General features: G+C 38.7%; 6 protein-coding genes across 6 annotated transcripts; 5 read left to right on the forward strand and 1 right to left on the reverse strand. All coding sequences in view use genetic code 12, as the record gives it.

Annotated features, from left to right (window-relative positions):
- Positions 1 to 173: 173 nt before the first annotated feature.
- Positions 174 to 1,352, forward strand: SER1 (O-phospho-L-serine:2-oxoglutarate transaminase; the record flags this gene model as incomplete). The annotated part of the gene is made up of 1 exon (XM_049326737.1): positions 174 to 1,352. One exon carries the CDS (start codon positions 174 to 176, stop codon positions 1,350 to 1,352), a length of 1,179 nt encoding a protein of 392 aa, XP_049182056.1.
- A 203-nt stretch (positions 1,353 to 1,555) lies between these two features.
- On the forward strand, positions 1,556 to 3,553 carry KGF56_000792 (GTPase; the record flags this gene model as incomplete). The annotated part of the gene is made up of 1 exon (XM_049326738.1): positions 1,556 to 3,553. One exon carries the CDS (start codon positions 1,556 to 1,558, stop codon positions 3,551 to 3,553), a length of 1,998 nt encoding a protein of 665 aa, XP_049182057.1.
- Positions 3,554 to 3,593: 40 nt separating this feature from the next.
- On the reverse strand, positions 3,594 to 5,381 carry ILV1 (threonine ammonia-lyase; the record flags this gene model as incomplete). Its single annotated transcript, XM_049326739.1, has 1 exon — positions 3,594 to 5,381. The coding sequence occupies one exon, from the start codon at positions 5,379 to 5,381 to the stop codon at positions 3,594 to 3,596; it is 1,788 nt and encodes a 595-aa protein (XP_049182058.1).
- Positions 5,382 to 6,794: 1,413 nt separating this feature from the next.
- FGR12 (Fgr12p) lies at positions 6,795 to 8,222 on the forward strand (the record flags this gene model as incomplete). The annotated part of the gene is made up of 1 exon (XM_049326740.1): positions 6,795 to 8,222. One exon carries the CDS (start codon positions 6,795 to 6,797, stop codon positions 8,220 to 8,222), a length of 1,428 nt encoding a protein of 475 aa, XP_049182059.1.
- Positions 8,223 to 9,481: 1,259 nt separating this feature from the next.
- On the forward strand, positions 9,482 to 13,822 carry ECM17 (sulfite reductase (NADPH) subunit beta; the record flags this gene model as incomplete). The annotated part of the gene is made up of 1 exon (XM_049326741.1): positions 9,482 to 13,822. One exon carries the CDS (start codon positions 9,482 to 9,484, stop codon positions 13,820 to 13,822), a length of 4,341 nt encoding a protein of 1,446 aa, XP_049182060.1.
- An 899-nt stretch (positions 13,823 to 14,721) lies between these two features.
- Positions 14,722 to 15,711, forward strand: RPN10 (proteasome regulatory particle base subunit; the record flags this gene model as incomplete). The annotated part of the gene is made up of 1 exon (XM_049326742.1): positions 14,722 to 15,711. The coding sequence occupies one exon, from the start codon at positions 14,722 to 14,724 to the stop codon at positions 15,709 to 15,711; it is 990 nt and encodes a 329-aa protein (XP_049182061.1).
- Between the last annotated feature and the right edge of the window lie 116 nt (positions 15,712 to 15,827).

The following is a 15,827-nucleotide window of genomic DNA, read 5'->3' on the forward strand; positions in this document are numbered from 1 at the left end:
GAGATGAGTCAGAAAGTTTGAACATGAACTTAGTTTAATTTTTTTTTTCTTTTGCTCATTGCATTGAAAAAAAAAATTAAAATGTTGCACTTCTCAATTTTTCAACATCAGTTGAGCTTGAATTTTCTTTTCAAAGTTAAACCCATTGTCAAAGCCTGTAATTTCTTTTTGAGATGTCTACACTGAGGGCGCTAGAGAGAGAAGAGCCAAGTTATTTTGGGGCTGGGCCTGCACTTTTACCAACAAGCGTATTACAGCAAGCGGCTTATGACTTGATTTCATATGAGAACGACTCTATTGGGATTGGTGAAATATCCCATCGTTCTAAGCCTGCTACTAAAGTAATTGACGATACCAAAGATAATTTGAAAACCTTGTTGAACATTCCAGACAACTATGAGGTTTTTTTCCTTCAAGGTGGTGGTACTGGTGGGTTTTCGTCTATTGCTTATAACATGATGGCTCATTATGCTAAAAGAACAGGTAAAAAAGGGAAAGCGGCATATGCCATTACTGGATCGTGGTCGGCAAAAGCACTCGAAGAGGCTCAAAGATTGGGGTTTGATTCCTACACTGTTGTCAATACAAAAGGTGACAATTATAGTGATATTCCTGCTTTTTCCAGATGGCAACCAATTCAAGAGGATACTGCGTATTTGTGGGTTTGTGACAATGAAACAGTATATGGTATTGAGTTCAACGACGTGCCGGGTGCAGACTATTTGCCTGCAGATGTTCCATTGGTCGCGGACATGTCTTCAAATATTTTGTCGAAAAAGATTGATGTTAGCAAGTATGGTGTAATAATGGCTGGAGCACAAAAAAATATTGGTATTGCCGGGTTGACAATTTACATTGTTCGAAAAGATTTATTGGACCAGGCTACCGATGCCGAATTGAGAAAGCTAGATATCCCATTGCTGCCTATCTGCTTCAACTTTCCAATAGTTGTTAAAAACAACTCTGCTTATAACACTATACCATTGTTCACCTGTCAAATCTTGAAGCTTGTAACTGAAAAATTAATCCAAGACAAGGGAATTGACGCAATTGAAAAGATCAACATCAAGAAGGCAGAGGTGTTGTATGAAGCATTGGAATCGTATCCAAATTTCTACAAATTGCCACTGACAAACGCAAAAGTAAGATCGAAAATGAACGTTGTGTTTAAAACCCCAAGTGAAGACTTGGACTCCAAGTTTGTTGAGGAGGCAAATGCAAAAGGGTTGAAAGGTTTAAAGGGACACAGATCCGTTGGCGGTAATAGGGCCTCTATATACAATGCGGTCTCGCTTGCTAGTGTAGAGAAACTCTCAAAATTTGTAAAAGAGTTTGCCGAGGCAAACTCTTGATCATAGCTCAACATTCATTTAACTTTAACTTGCTTTTACTTTCTTCTTGATTGATTCAATTGTCAATGTAGCAGATTTTCAATTTTCATTTTCTAAGCGCGCGCGTTTAAAGAGATGCCCATCGGTCTTTGTTCTTTTTTCATACTCGATAAGGAAATAGGTATTTAAGAAGTTGAACTATACCTTGCCCTTTTGTTAAAGAAATGCGACGACCAATTCTCCGGAGCTTGTCGTTTTTTCCAAAATGTCATTGGATGAAGACTAGTCGGTGCTATGCTACACTTAATTCTCCTAGGTTACCTGGAGCAGGAGGAGGAGGAGGAGCAGAAAAGAAACCAAAAGTTGGTACAGAACAATTTCGAAAAGAACTTGAGGAAAGGATATCCAATATACCTATTGAGAACTATAGAAACTTTAGTATTGTTGCACATGTTGACCATGGTAAGTCCACCCTATCTGATCGACTTTTGGAGCTAACGGGTGTGATAGAACCTGGGTGTAGGTCTCAGGTGCTTGACAGGTTGGACGTGGAGAGAGAACGAGGTATCACCGTTAAGGCCCAAACGGTTTCAATGATTTACAAAGATCCTAGTTCGGAAAGGGACTTTTTATTGCATTTGGTGGATACTCCGGGTCATGTAGATTTTAGGGCCGAAGTATCCAGAAGTTATGCTTCGTGTGGCGGTGCATTACTTTTAGTTGATGCATCTCAAGGTGTTCAAGCTCAAACAGTGGCCAATTTTTATTTAGCTTACAGCATGAACCTCAAATTAATACCTATCATTAACAAGATTGATCTTGGTCTGGCAAATGTACCATTGGCTATGGAACAAGTGGAGTCGACATTTGAACTTGATCCAAAAGATTGTATTGCAGTTAGTGCTAAAACAGGTTTAAATGTCGAAAATATTATTCCCGCAATTATCGAAAGAATACCTCCGCCCGTTGGTGATGAAAACAAACCATTGAAAGCTTTGTTGGTGGACTCGTGGCATGACCCTTATGTTGGTGTAGTAATGTTGGTACACATTGTAAATGGGAAATTGAAAAAGGGAACAAAGGTTGTTTCGGCACATTCTAGTAAGTCTTACGACGTGAAGGAAGTGGGTATATCCTATCCAGATAGAACCCCGATTCTGTGCATCAAAGCTGGACAAGTGGGGTACGTGATTCCTGGAATGAAGGATCCACGTGAGGCGCTTGTTGGAGACACATTTTTCGAATTGGGAAAAAACAAAGGATTGGAGCCATTGCCTGGATTTGAGGAACCAAAACCTATGGTTTTTGTTGGAGCCTTCCCAGCAGATGGTAAAGATTTCAAGGCGATGGATGATCAAATGCAAAACTTAGTGTTGAATGACAGATCTGTGAGCTTGGAGAAGGAAACCTCAAATGCTTTGGGCTTAGGTTGGAGGCTTGGATTCTTGGGCTCTTTACATGCTTCTGTTTTCAAAGAACGGTTGGAAAAGGAGTATGGGGCCAAAATCATTCTCACAGCACCCACGGTTCCTTATAAGATTATTTACAAAAACGGAAAAGAGAAAGTGATTACCAATCCAGATGAATTTCCGTCGAACAAGGTAACCGATCAAGTAAAGTGCTACATGGAGCCATACGTTGAGGCGATCATGACATTACCGAATGAGTATGTCGGGACTGTGATGACCCTTTGTTTGAATAATCGGGGTATACAGAAGGCAGTTGAATATTTGAATACAGGGCAGACGTTGTTGAAGTACGAAATTCCATTATCGCAATTGGTGGAAGATTTTTTCGGTAAGCTCAAAGGTTGTACAAAGGGTTACGCGTCGTTAGATTATGAGGAAGCTGGGTATAGAGATTCGGATATTGTGAAAATGGAACTATGTGTTAATGGAGAACCACAAGATGCGTTAACGACTATTGTCCACAGGTCGCAAGCTCAAGCCAGAGGGAAGGAATATGTGTCAAGGTTTAAAAAGTATTTACGTTATCAATTATTTGAAGTTGCAATTCAAGCCAAAATCAATAATAAAGCTATAGCTAGAGAAACAATCAAGGCTAAGCGCAAGGATGTTACTCAAAAATTGCATGCTGCAGATATCTCACGATATAAAAAGTTACTAGAAAGGCAAAAAGAAGGTAAAAAGCAGATGAAAGCTACAGGGCATATTAGTATTGGAAATGACGCGTACCAAGCTTTCTTACGACGAGATGATTAGAGTTAGACACTTGTATATATATATATATTAATAAGATACTTTAATTTTTTAAAAACTTTTTATAAAACACATTGTCAGTTTCCTCGGTGTAAGTGTAGCCGATATTCTTCAAAAACTCCTTGAAATCCTCTTCACTTCCAGAAGGTAAAATAAATCCACACAATACTTTGCCTATATCATGGCCATGGTTTCTATAGTTGAATAGACTTATATCCCAATCGATTTTCAATGCTTGTAAAAAGTTGAACAATGCATTTGGCTTTTCAGGGAATTCAAATTGGTACAACTTTTCATTCTCAGTTCTTACCAGATGTGATTTGCCACCAACAAGGTAACGACCATGAGATTTGGCCAATTCGTTATCTGACATATCAGTCACTTCGAACCCTGCATTTCTCATTGCTTCCATTATTTTTGGTTGTTCTGCATTTCTGTCAACAACATTGAACGAGACAAAAATGTTTGCTGTGTCCTTGCCGCTACACCTGTAAGAGAATTCAGTAATGGATCTTGGGTTAATGATTTTCTGTAGTCTTGAAAATTCGCCCGGTTTTTCGGGGATATTGACAGCTAAAGAAACCTCCTTTCCTTCACCTAAAACGGCTCTTTCACTAACAAACCTCAATCTGTCAAAATTCATATTTGCTCCCGATAATATAGGCACATAAGTTTTGTCTGTGTGGTCAATTTCTGGATGCTGCTCAATATATTTCTTCAATCCGGCAACAGACAATGCACCTGACGGTTCAGTTATGGATCTTGTATCCTCAAAAATATCCTTAATAGCTGCACAAATCTCATCGGTATCAACAAGAACTACTTCATCAACCAAATCCTTACATATTCTCCATGTCTCATCTCCAAGAACTTTGACAGCAGTGCCATCGGCAAACTGTCCAACTTTATTCAAATGCACTGGTTTTTCTTGTTTTAAAGATTGGTACAAGGCATTGGCATCGTATGTTTCAACGCCAATAATTTTCACATGTGGCGCAATCTGCTTCAAATAAACCGCAACACCCGAGATCAACCCACCTCCACCTACAGGTACAAACAATGCACTCAACTTGTCTAACCTAAGCTGTCTTGTTATCTCTAATGCAATTGTTCCTTGACCAGCAATTACATAAGGGTGATCAAAAGGAGGGATATTGATCAAATTGTACTCTTTACTTAATCTCGCACATTCTTGCTTTGCGGAATCAAAATCATCGCCGTACAAAACCACTTGTGAGCCTAATCTCGAAACATTCAAATACTTTATTGATGGAGTTGGAGTGGGCATAACAATGGTAGCAGGGATGTTCAATTTGTTTGCAGAATACGCGACACCCTGTGCGTGATTACCAGCGGAACAAGCAATGACACCAGATATTGGTTGCTTTGCATTGGAATTCAAATGTGCAATCATGTTATAGGCGCCCCTCAATTTGAAGGAAAAAACCGGTAAAAGATCTTCACGCTTCAAGTAGATTCTCGACCCACACCTATGGGATAAATTGACAGCATGAGTTAGCGGAGTACCTGCTTCCGGAACAACATCGTAAACCCTTGATGTTAAGATCAATTTGACATAGTCTGGCTGTGGTTGTTGCTGTTGATGCAGATGCTGCAGATGCAGATTCTGCCTCTGCTTCAAAGCACATTTACTCACGTCTTGCACAAAATCCGACTTTAATAGCTCGGGCCATTGCTGTTGAGAAGATGATGAAACATTTGTCTTGTTTCTAACAAAGACTCTGCTGCTATGATGTAGACCTGAGAGTGACAATAATGGGTATGGCCATGGTTGTTGTTTCCGTACTGCTCTTAATACGGAAGTTTTCATTTTCCCTATACTACCTGCCTGGCAAAGAAAACAACTCAAAATGCAAAAAATGAATGAATAAGAACAATTTCCTCTCTTTATGCCTCTATTAGAACAATTTCCTTTCTTTATGCCTGGAATTAGAACAATTTCCTCTCTTTCCGCCTCGAATTAAGGAAGCGTCAAGACTTTCACGTCAAGAAGAAAGTGGTGCAAAATATACTTTATGTATTGAACTCTTATTACCATACAGAAATCAATTTTTTTTTTTCTTTTTTTTCTTTGACTCACTCAAATTTTTCATCAACATTGCACGACCTATATATTTGAACGCATAATAGTGCGTGATGAGGCAAAGACGGCATTAGCTACAACACAATCTACTATCGTTTCCTAATTAAAGAGCAATGAGATTAATACTAAAAATTGGATCTTGCTAGTTTGGTTTAGCCATTGCTCTATCCGGTTTGCTCCTACATGCTTTAAGGAAGAAAAGAAGAAAAAAAAAACAAACTTGTTTGACTGGACCAATTTCAATTGACTCACCCGATAACAATATAGTTTCTAATGTTGAAATAAAATGTTCCACTTCACTTGAAAAGAAAAGTACAGCGTAATTAGAAGTCAAAAAATTGCAACTAAGGGGGTCTCGAATAAATTACCCTTAAGACAAATAATATAGCTAAACGAGAATTACAGAAGGCATATTTTATTTTATTTTTTTTTTTTTCTCAAAAAAAGGAAAAAGGAAAAAGTTAATGGCTGCAAAATGAAAATATAAAACTACACAAATCAAGTTATGGCTCACAAAACAACATCGTTTCCCTTGCCCCACCACGACTCCAATTTCGAGTCTATTTCAAGCAATCATTGAGTTGGGAGTCTGCAGGTACATCCTACACGAACTCGACATTAAGTTAAAAAAAAAAAAAGTTGTTTTGTGTCCTAGTTTACTTGTTTTTACACAAAAAGCCAGTTTTTTTTTTTTTTATTTAGCTAATGTTTGCAACCCCCTTCTCTTTGACACTTTTCTCCGTATATATGACACAATTGGATCAACATATCATAAAAAGAGTTTGTAAAGTAGCTCATTCTTTTTCTTTGTATCTTCAAGTAGATTGGGGTAATCCGAATCTACCTCGAGGGTCAAATAACTAGGTTTTAATTAATCGTTTCCCGGTGTTTTTCTTTGTTCGTTTTTTTTTTTTTTTTTTTTGATATTTCTGTCAATCGTTTCAACGTTTGAATAGGTTTTGGACTTACTGCCTTTACACTAGACAGGTTGTTGTTTTTTTTTTCAAGTTGATTACTACAAGCGTTTTCCATCAACATTATTACAATTACTTACATTTTTTATAGTTGTCTAGTCGATGGTGTATTGAGTACCATTTTCAGTTGATAGACAAAATTTTGGACGCTGTGTTTTAACCTACTATGATTGAGAGCTATGAGGAGAATTTCAGTTATTCAGACGATATAGAAGTGGAGGAAAGTCGAAATTGTCAGATTGAAGATGACAATATAGACAGAGAGGTAGATCTGTCTTTTACTATGGAAGAACATCACAGCATTGACTTTACATCAGCAGAGTGGGATTACTTGAGAGTTGCCCAACATACTATGCATAATCATCAACAACAACAACAACAACAGCAGCAGCAGCAGCAGCAGCAGCAACAACAACAACAACATACTTTGGAGAATAATACTACCACCAATAATAATACTAATAATAGCAGCAATGAGATTGAAATATCTCCATCGATATCAAACCATACTTTGCAGCTGTTGCGCGCGGCATTCTCTTCTGAATACGATACCGATACCACTGATTTTGTTGGATTCACTGATGGGCACAACCTGACTGCAGCACAAGTTGCCGAAGTTGGCGATGTCTTTAATAATAAAGAACATAGATCAAGTTATAAAATCAGTCAGGATCTTGGCTTTTCTCACCATTTAGACGCCAATTATTGGGACTACATGATGGAGAAGGAGATTAGCATGGCACAACTGGAAATAGAAGCAAACAGTTTTAACCATAATAATATAGACATTGAAGAGCTGAATCAAGGGGAGGAAGAAGCAACAGTAGGAGCAACTGAAGCAGTTACTGCTGAGAATGAAGCTGAAGCTGTAGGTGTCAAATCTTTTAAAGAGAAGAATGCAATAGAATCAAGTAGCGGGAAAGGCTATAGTGAGGAATTGCAAATGTACCAACTCAACAACTCAAACGTGTGTGACGATTTATCATATAAAAGATTTGTTACTTCTCAATTTATAGAGAGTTCATCACTGAATGATCGACTACCGCAACAAAAGGAGGTGTTAAATTTCCCCAACACTGCATTTAATCATTCTGTGGACCTGCTTGCTTCGACGCTGGCGAACTCCAACACAACTTCCACCTCCACCATCTCCTCTTCACAAGTGCAATTGGTTGTTGACTTTGAAAAGTTTGTCACTTCTCCGATATACGAGTGGCCCGAGGATGAAACAACAGGGTATGTCAAGTTTGTCAATAAGATCAAAGTACGATTAGCGAATTTGGAGCCAAAAACAATCAGCGAGTCGGTGCTCAAGACTGTTCGTCAAGAGTTTGTCATTCAAGATTTGTTTCTTAGTGGGAAATCGCCGCCCCCACCAGAAGTGCCCAAGCTGATACGCAATAGATCCGACCGCGACGTTGAATGGACGCCGTTATCAGTTTACAAGGCATATACTAATATCAAGTCCCCTACAAATGGTAAGGAGTCGTATAATCGGTTAGTGCCGTATACTTCTTGTATAGGGACTTTGAACTACCGGCCAAAAGACCATGCAGCTTGGAAAAGATCACCCAATAGGCGACAAGAACAATGAAAAACGAGCGACACTACACTATCGAGCAGAGCGAGATAGTGGAGCACACTAGCTGCCACCGACGCTATCGTCACTATCGTCACTATCGAGCAGAGCGAGATAGTGGAGCACACTAGCTGCCATCGACGCTATCGACACTATCGTCACTATCGGGCAGAGCGAGATAGTGGAGCACACTAGCTGTCACCGACACTAGTTGCCATCGACACTAACTGCCATTGACACTGACTATGGTAACTATGACACTATCGAGCGACACTATCGAGCGACACTATCGAGCAGAGCGAGATAGTGGAGCAACACTCAGTAGTTTATTAAAGCACTATCGAGCGACACTATCGAGCAACACTCAGTAGCTTATTAAAACACTATCGAGCAGAGCGAGATAGTGTTGATAGTGTTGATAATGACACTCGGGAGCTATTACAACACTATCTCGCTTTGCTCGATAGTGTTGATAGTGACACTCGGGAGCTATTACAACACTATCTCGCTTTGCTCGATAGTGTTGATAGTGTTGATAGTGAACACCCAGTATCTTAATACAACACTATCTCGCTTTGCTCGATAGTGTTCAGTGTTCACTGTTCACTGTTCAATAAATAATAATTAATAACATTCATAAAGAGTTTACAAACTTTTTTCCCTCCCCGCTTCTATCTTATCTTTTCCCATCCGCCATTCAGCCGTTTTCTCAGCTACCACCCCCGAGGCTTTTAAAATTCAATGTGTTTAAATAAGATGGGGGTGGTAGCTGAAGAGAGGAAAAAAAAAAACTGCCATTGCACGTGCCGTAGAGTAATCGGTAATAATACTGCATACTAGGTCCCTATTTTTGATTAAGCGCTATTCATTTGGCAGCTTTAGATTTTCTAGTATTGCAAAAAATTTGGCTATTAATATGAAATTGTTAGCATATAAAAAGGCTCTTATTTTTACTTACTCAAGAGAGAAAGAGATAAAGAGAGAAGGAGAGAAAGAGAGAAACAAGGTAAGGTTGGGATAAAGGTTTTTTTGGTAATTTAAGTAAGAACCCCTTTTTTTTTCTTCTTTTTCTTTTGGCTGATTTGAGGAGAAGCTACAAGTTTGTTTAAGGAGAAGCTACAAGTTTGTTTAAGGAGAAGCTACAAGTTTGTTTAAGGAGAAGCTACAAGTTTGTTTAAGGAGAAGCTACAAGTTTGTTTAAGGAGAAGCTACAAGTTTGTTTAAGGAGAAGCTATAAGTTTGTTTAAGGATTGTGTGTGTTTTTTCTTTTTTTTATGAGTTTGAGTCAGGAGGAAATTATTGCTAAAACGATAGGTATTATCGATGGTATACTATTTGTAACTCAGCCAGCTAAATCCGTAAACTCGTTATTCACAAAGTTTGTAAAAGATGCTAATATCTTGTTAGACGCTAATGATCCTTACGCCGTAGTGCAAAACTATTTGGCTGATAGAAACAACAAGAATAAAGAGTTGGATTTGGATTTGGATTTGGATTTTGTTACTGTTACTACAAATAGTTGCACTTTGTTCAAAAACTTGCCCTTTTTATCCAGTTCAGCTTTCAAAAACAATAAAGTTGTAAACCACGTTGAAATTGTAAACCTGGAGTTCAATATAGTCACCAGTTTGAGAGATTTGCAATTTCCAGTATTGATATCTCAAAATCCACAAGAGGCATATCGGTTGGCTAATTTGGCATACAACTTGTCACAAAAGTTGAAAACTTCAGTTTTCCATTTCTATTCTCCAAATAGCCTGTACAATGCAAAACAACAATCAAAATTTGCTGAGGGTGTTTTATTGAAAGATTTGGATAATTTATCGTTGGAAAAGATTATTCGTGACTTTGAAGTTGAACCATTTGAGATTGTAAATCAAAAACAACAGCAAAAGCAAAAGCAAAAAAATGCAATTTTGTATTTGGGGCAGCTAAGTGATGAGTTGATAGATGCAGCAAATAAGGAAAATGTATTGCTTATTAGCATTAAAATCTACCAGCCTTTCCATTTAAATCGTTTGCTTGAACTCATACCTGCCCAAATTGAAACTCTTTCTATTGTCGAACAATCCAGCACGCCTTTTTTCAATTTTTCCCCATTGTTACTCGATTTTTTTGCACTGTATTACCGATATCAAAGTTTGAAAAACTTTACTAGAATCGTATCTGCAACGTTTGGAAATGACATTGACTACCCTAAAGCTTTATCACATTTGGTTTCCAATATAGAATCCGAGAACCCTGTTCAAAATTTGCACTTTGGGAACAATTTATCAGAGACGTCTGCTTTGGAGGACAGGAAAAGGGATCAAGAATACTCAAATGCCCTTTCTGAAGCTTACAACTTGGAACAAGCTTATTTAAAAGTTTTACAGCAAGTTAGTGGAAGCAATTTGAACATTCTTAATGCATATAATACCGAAAATGTTGGGTTGGAAACAAATCCTGAATTTGGATTCGGGTCGTATTTGCACGATGAAGAAGAACAAGAAAATTTGATCAAATTGGTCCGTAATGCTTTAAAGGAGAACAAGTTTGAATCTCAGGACAATAGCAGGTTAATCAATTTACTTTCAAGCTGGTTGCTGACGTTGGAACAAAGGGGACAGGTTGAACATGCAACCTCACTTGAGATTATTGATTTGTTAAAAAGCGACAAGTCTTCAGTTTCGGCTCGTGAATTATTGGCATTGTCAAAATACTTTAGCACACAACTGAACTGGCTTATTGGTTCTGATGCATGGTCTTACGATTTGGGCTCTTCGGGTGTCCATAATGTCATAACGTCAAACAAAAACATCAATATGTTGATTATAGACTCTGAACCATATCAAGAAAAGAAGAACAATGACAAAACAGTCAATGGTTTCAGAAAAAAGGATGTTGGTTTGTATGCAATGAACCATGGTGACTGTTATGTTGCCTCAGTTGCAGTGTACTCGTCATATACTCAAGTTTTACAAGCATTTATTGAAGCAGAGAAGTTTACTGGACCATCGATTGTTTTGGCGTACTTGCCATATCATAAGGAGTCTGACAACACTTTGTCTATTTTGCAAGAAACCAAAAGGGCTGTTGATAACGGATATTGGCCTTTATATAGGTACGATCCATATGCAGCAAATGAAGAAGATGTTTTCAAATTGGACTCATCCAATCTTCGAAAACAGCTTCAGGACTTTTTAGAACAGGAAAATAGATTGACTATGCTTGCTAGAAAAGACCCTTTGTTATCTAGAAACTTAACCAACAATGCATCTAGCGAAGTCAAAGCCAAACAAGCTCAAATAGCAGATGAAGCATATGCTTTATTATTGCAGGGATTGTCTGGACCGCCTTTGACAGTTGCATATGCATCTGATGGTGGTAACGCCGAAGGATTGGCAAAGAAGATTAACAGACAAGCTTTAGGTAGAGGTTTGAAATCTGTTGTTTTGCAAATGGACGATGTTAGTATTGAAGATTTACCAAATGAAACAAATATCATATTTGTGACGTCGACATCTGGTCAAGGTGAGTTTCCTACAAATGGTAAGCAGTTCTGGGATGCGATTAAGAACTCAAATGATTTGGACTTGTCATCTATCAAGTTTTCCGTTTTTGGTTTGGGTGATTCTCAATACTGGCCAAGAAAAGAAGATAAGCATTATTATAATAAACCAGGTAAAGACTTGTTTGGAAAATTGAAATTGTATGGTGGTGTTGAGTTGGCTGAGCTTGGATTGGGTGATGACCAGGATGCCGACGGATTCTCTACTGGCTTTGACGAATGGATACTTAAGATTTGGACGGCTTTGGGAGTTGATAATGTAGAAGGAGTAGAGGAACCCAAACCAATAACAAATGAAGATATGAAACTCGGATCTGATTATCTTAGGGGTACGATTGCGGAAGCATTACAAGATCAGTCCACGGGATCTATAGGTGCTGTTGATCAGCAATTGACCAAGTTTCATGGTATTTATATGCAAGATGATCGTGATCTAAGAGAAGAGCGTAAAGCTCAAGGTTTAGAGCCTGCCTACGCATTTATGGTCCGTGTAAGGCTTCCTGGTGGTGTTGCTACACCAAAACAGTATTTGAAAATGGATGAGTTGGCTGATGAAAGGGGAAATGGTACATTGAAATTAACCACCCGAGCAACTTTTCAGTTGCACGGTGTAGTTAAACACGATTTGAAACCTGCAATACGGGGTATGAATGCTACATTGATGGACACTTTGGCAGCATGTGGTGATGTTAACAGAAATGTTATGGTGTCGGCCTTGCCAAGTAATGCTAAAATTCATGGTCAAGTTTCGGCCATTGGAACGTTGATTTCCAATTTTTTGTTACCTAATACTACTGCTTACCACGAGATTTGGCTAGAGGGTGAATTGCCATCAGACAAACCAGGAGACAGAGATGCTTGGGAAAATCGTAAGGATGGGCCCCAAAAGAAGAAAACATTGATTGCGGGAAATGTGTTGGCCGACGTTGAACCACAGTATGGTGCAACATATTTACCAAGAAAGTTCAAAATTGTTATTACTGTTCCGCCATATAATGATGTTGACGTGTATGCTCATGACATTGGATTGATTGCTATTGTCAAAGATAACGAGGTGATTGGATTTAATGTCTTAGCCGGTGGTGGTATGGGAACAACTCATAATAACAAAAAGACATATCCTAGAACTGGTTCAATGTTAGGTTATATCAAGAGAGATTTAGTACACTTTGCATGCGAGAAGATTATGTTGGTGCAAAAAGAATTTGGTGATAGAACCAATAGAAAACACGCAAGGTTGAAGTATACGATTGATGATCTCGGAGTTGATGTGTTCAAGGCGAAAGTCGAAGACTTGTTGGGTACCCAATTTGAGGAACCAAAACCTTTCAAGATTGAGAACAATGTGGACCATTTTGGTTGGTGCAAAGATGAATTGGGATACAATCATTTCACAGCTTTTATAGAGAATGGTCGCATTGAAGATACACCCGAATTACCTCAAAAGACTGGGTTGCGTAAGATTGCCCAGTTTTTACAGGACAATAAAAAGTCAGGGGAATTTAGACTTACCGGTAACCAGCATCTTCTTATTTCTAATATTAAAGATTGCGATTTAGAAGAGATCAAAAAATTGTTAGCCGAGTACAAACTAGACAATACCAAATTCTCAGGGTTGAGATTGTCATCAGCTGCTTGTGTTGCTTTCCCAACATGTGGTTTGGCCATGGCCGAATCCGAGCGTTACTTACCTCAATTGATAACCAAATTGGAGGAGCGCTTGGAAGGCTATGGATTAAGACACGACTCAATTGTCATGCGGATGACTGGTTGCCCCAATGGTTGTTCTAGACCATGGGTAGCTGAAGTTGCTTTAGTTGGTAAGGCATTTGGCGCATATAATTTGATGTTGGGTGGTGGGCATCACGGACAAAGACTTAACAAGATCTACAGGTATTCCATTAAGGAAGATGAGATTCTTGAAATTTTGTCAAGATTATTTGAGAGATGGAGCAAGGAAAGAAACGATGGTGAACCTTTTGGAGATTGGTGTATAAGAGCCGGTGTTATCAAGGAAACTACGGAAGGCAAATACTTTCATGATGATATACCTGAGGATGCATAATCATTCTTTGTCTTTGCCGCCTTTTTCCTCCCTTTATTATATAATAGATATTTATTAAATTTAGACAACTATAAAATGATGAAAAAAGGCGACACTATCGAGCTCTACTATCGAGCTCTACTATCGAGCGAAGCGAGATAGTGGGGCAGCTCTGACTGTCACCGACACTAGCTCCACTAGCTCCAGTCTGCTCGATAGTGGAGCACACTAGCTGCTATTGACACTAGCTGCAAATGACACTAGTTGCCACCAACACTAGCTGGTATTGACACTGTTGCCATTGACCCTTTTTTTTTGCCATTAACACTATCTTGCTCTGCTCGATAGTGGAGCAACACTTTGTACCTTGTGTAAGAGGATATGCGCATATATCACTGCTCTGTGTTTTGAGTTTGCTTATGAACTGTTCTTTTATGTAAATTCTGAATGTCCAGTATCAAAGTACGGATTTTCAATTTCTTTTCTCTCTCAACTTCAAGCACATCTTTCAACTTAACATCCCATAATGTGACGTTTACAGCGTTTAGACGTCTCATGATTTTTTGATAGATAAGTTGCGATCTTTTTTGTAAAAGCTCTTCATTCTTTTTAGCCACTGCCTCTCTCTCAGCTTTCAAACGACTTATTAAAGCTTGCCTCTTCTGCCTTGTATAGCCCATTCTCTCATACCATGGCCAATCAAGCTACTACTATATACTCTTCTACACTCTACACTCTACTCTTTTACTCTTTTACTCTTTTACTCTTTTACTCTTTTAGTTGAAAAAAAAAAAGTACTTTGATTTTGTAGTGGCAATGGAACAAAAAAACTGGAAGAAAAAAAAAAAGGGCCACTAGTATAATCCCAGTTGTCTTTCTTTACTTAATCACCTAAACAAGTTAGCAAAGAAACAGGCACCATGGTTCTTGAGGCTACTATGATAGCGATTGACAATTCTGAGTATATGAGAAACGGCGATTATCTTACGTCGAGATATGACGCCCAGCTAACAGCCACGGAATTTATTTTCCAGAATAAAGTCAATTCGAATCCTGAAAATACAGTGGGGTTATTAGCTTATGGCGGAGTTGGACCTCAGGTCTTGAGTACGTTAACCACGGATTTTGGAAAAATCTTGTCTGGAGTCCACGAAACAAAGATAGAAGGCAAAAACAATTTCAGTAATGGTGTACAGGTGGCGGCTTTGGCATTGAAACATCGTCAAAACAAAGTCCAGCAGCAAAGGATTGTAATATTTGTTGGTTCCCCCATAGAAGACCTGGATAAGGAATTAGAGAAATTGGCCAAAAAGATGAAGAAGAATAATGTAGCTGTGGATATTATCAATTTTGGAGAAGAGGCTGTGAACACGAGTAAGTTGGAAAAGTTTCACTCTCTTATAAATAATCATGACAATTCACATTTGGTAACAGTACCACCAGGGCCACGTTTGCTTTATGAGGTTATTGCTTCTTCGCCAATTTTGGTAGAAGATGGAGCAGCTGGTGCTACTGGTGGTGCTGGTGGTGCTGGTGGCGAGAATCTGAACTTTTTCGATGGTGCTGGAGTCGCTGGAGCTGGAGATATTATTGACCTTAATATGGATCCGGATTTGGCATTAGCATTGAGGTTATCGCTAGAGGAGGAGAAAGCAAGACAGGAGAGGGAAGCTGCACAAAAAGAAAAGGAGGCAGCGAAGGAAGCAGAAAAAGCGGTAGAGAATGTAGATGAAAAGGCAGCAGAGGAGAATGCGTCAAAAGGATTGGAAACAGGTGATGGTCAGGGGAGTGATAAAAAAGAAGACAGTGGCAATGGCAATGGCAATGGCAATGGCAATGGCAATGAGAATGAGAATGAGGATAAGAATGAAAAAGGTGACACAGATGTCAAAATGGATGACGTTAAATAGAGTCTTTTACTTTACCTTGTGCATTGGAATCATTTACTAAGTTAAGCTGCCTATTTTGTCTCTGAAAAAAAGTGAAAGCGTTGCAACGGTTTCATCGAATCTATCTCGTTTCCATC

This window comes from Candida oxycetoniae (genome assembly GCF_023343755.2).
Source record: "Candida oxycetoniae strain CBS 10844 chromosome Unknown scaffold5, whole genome shotgun sequence".
Classification (NCBI taxonomy): Eukaryota; Fungi; Ascomycota; class Pichiomycetes; order Serinales; family Debaryomycetaceae; genus Lodderomyces; species Lodderomyces oxycetoniae.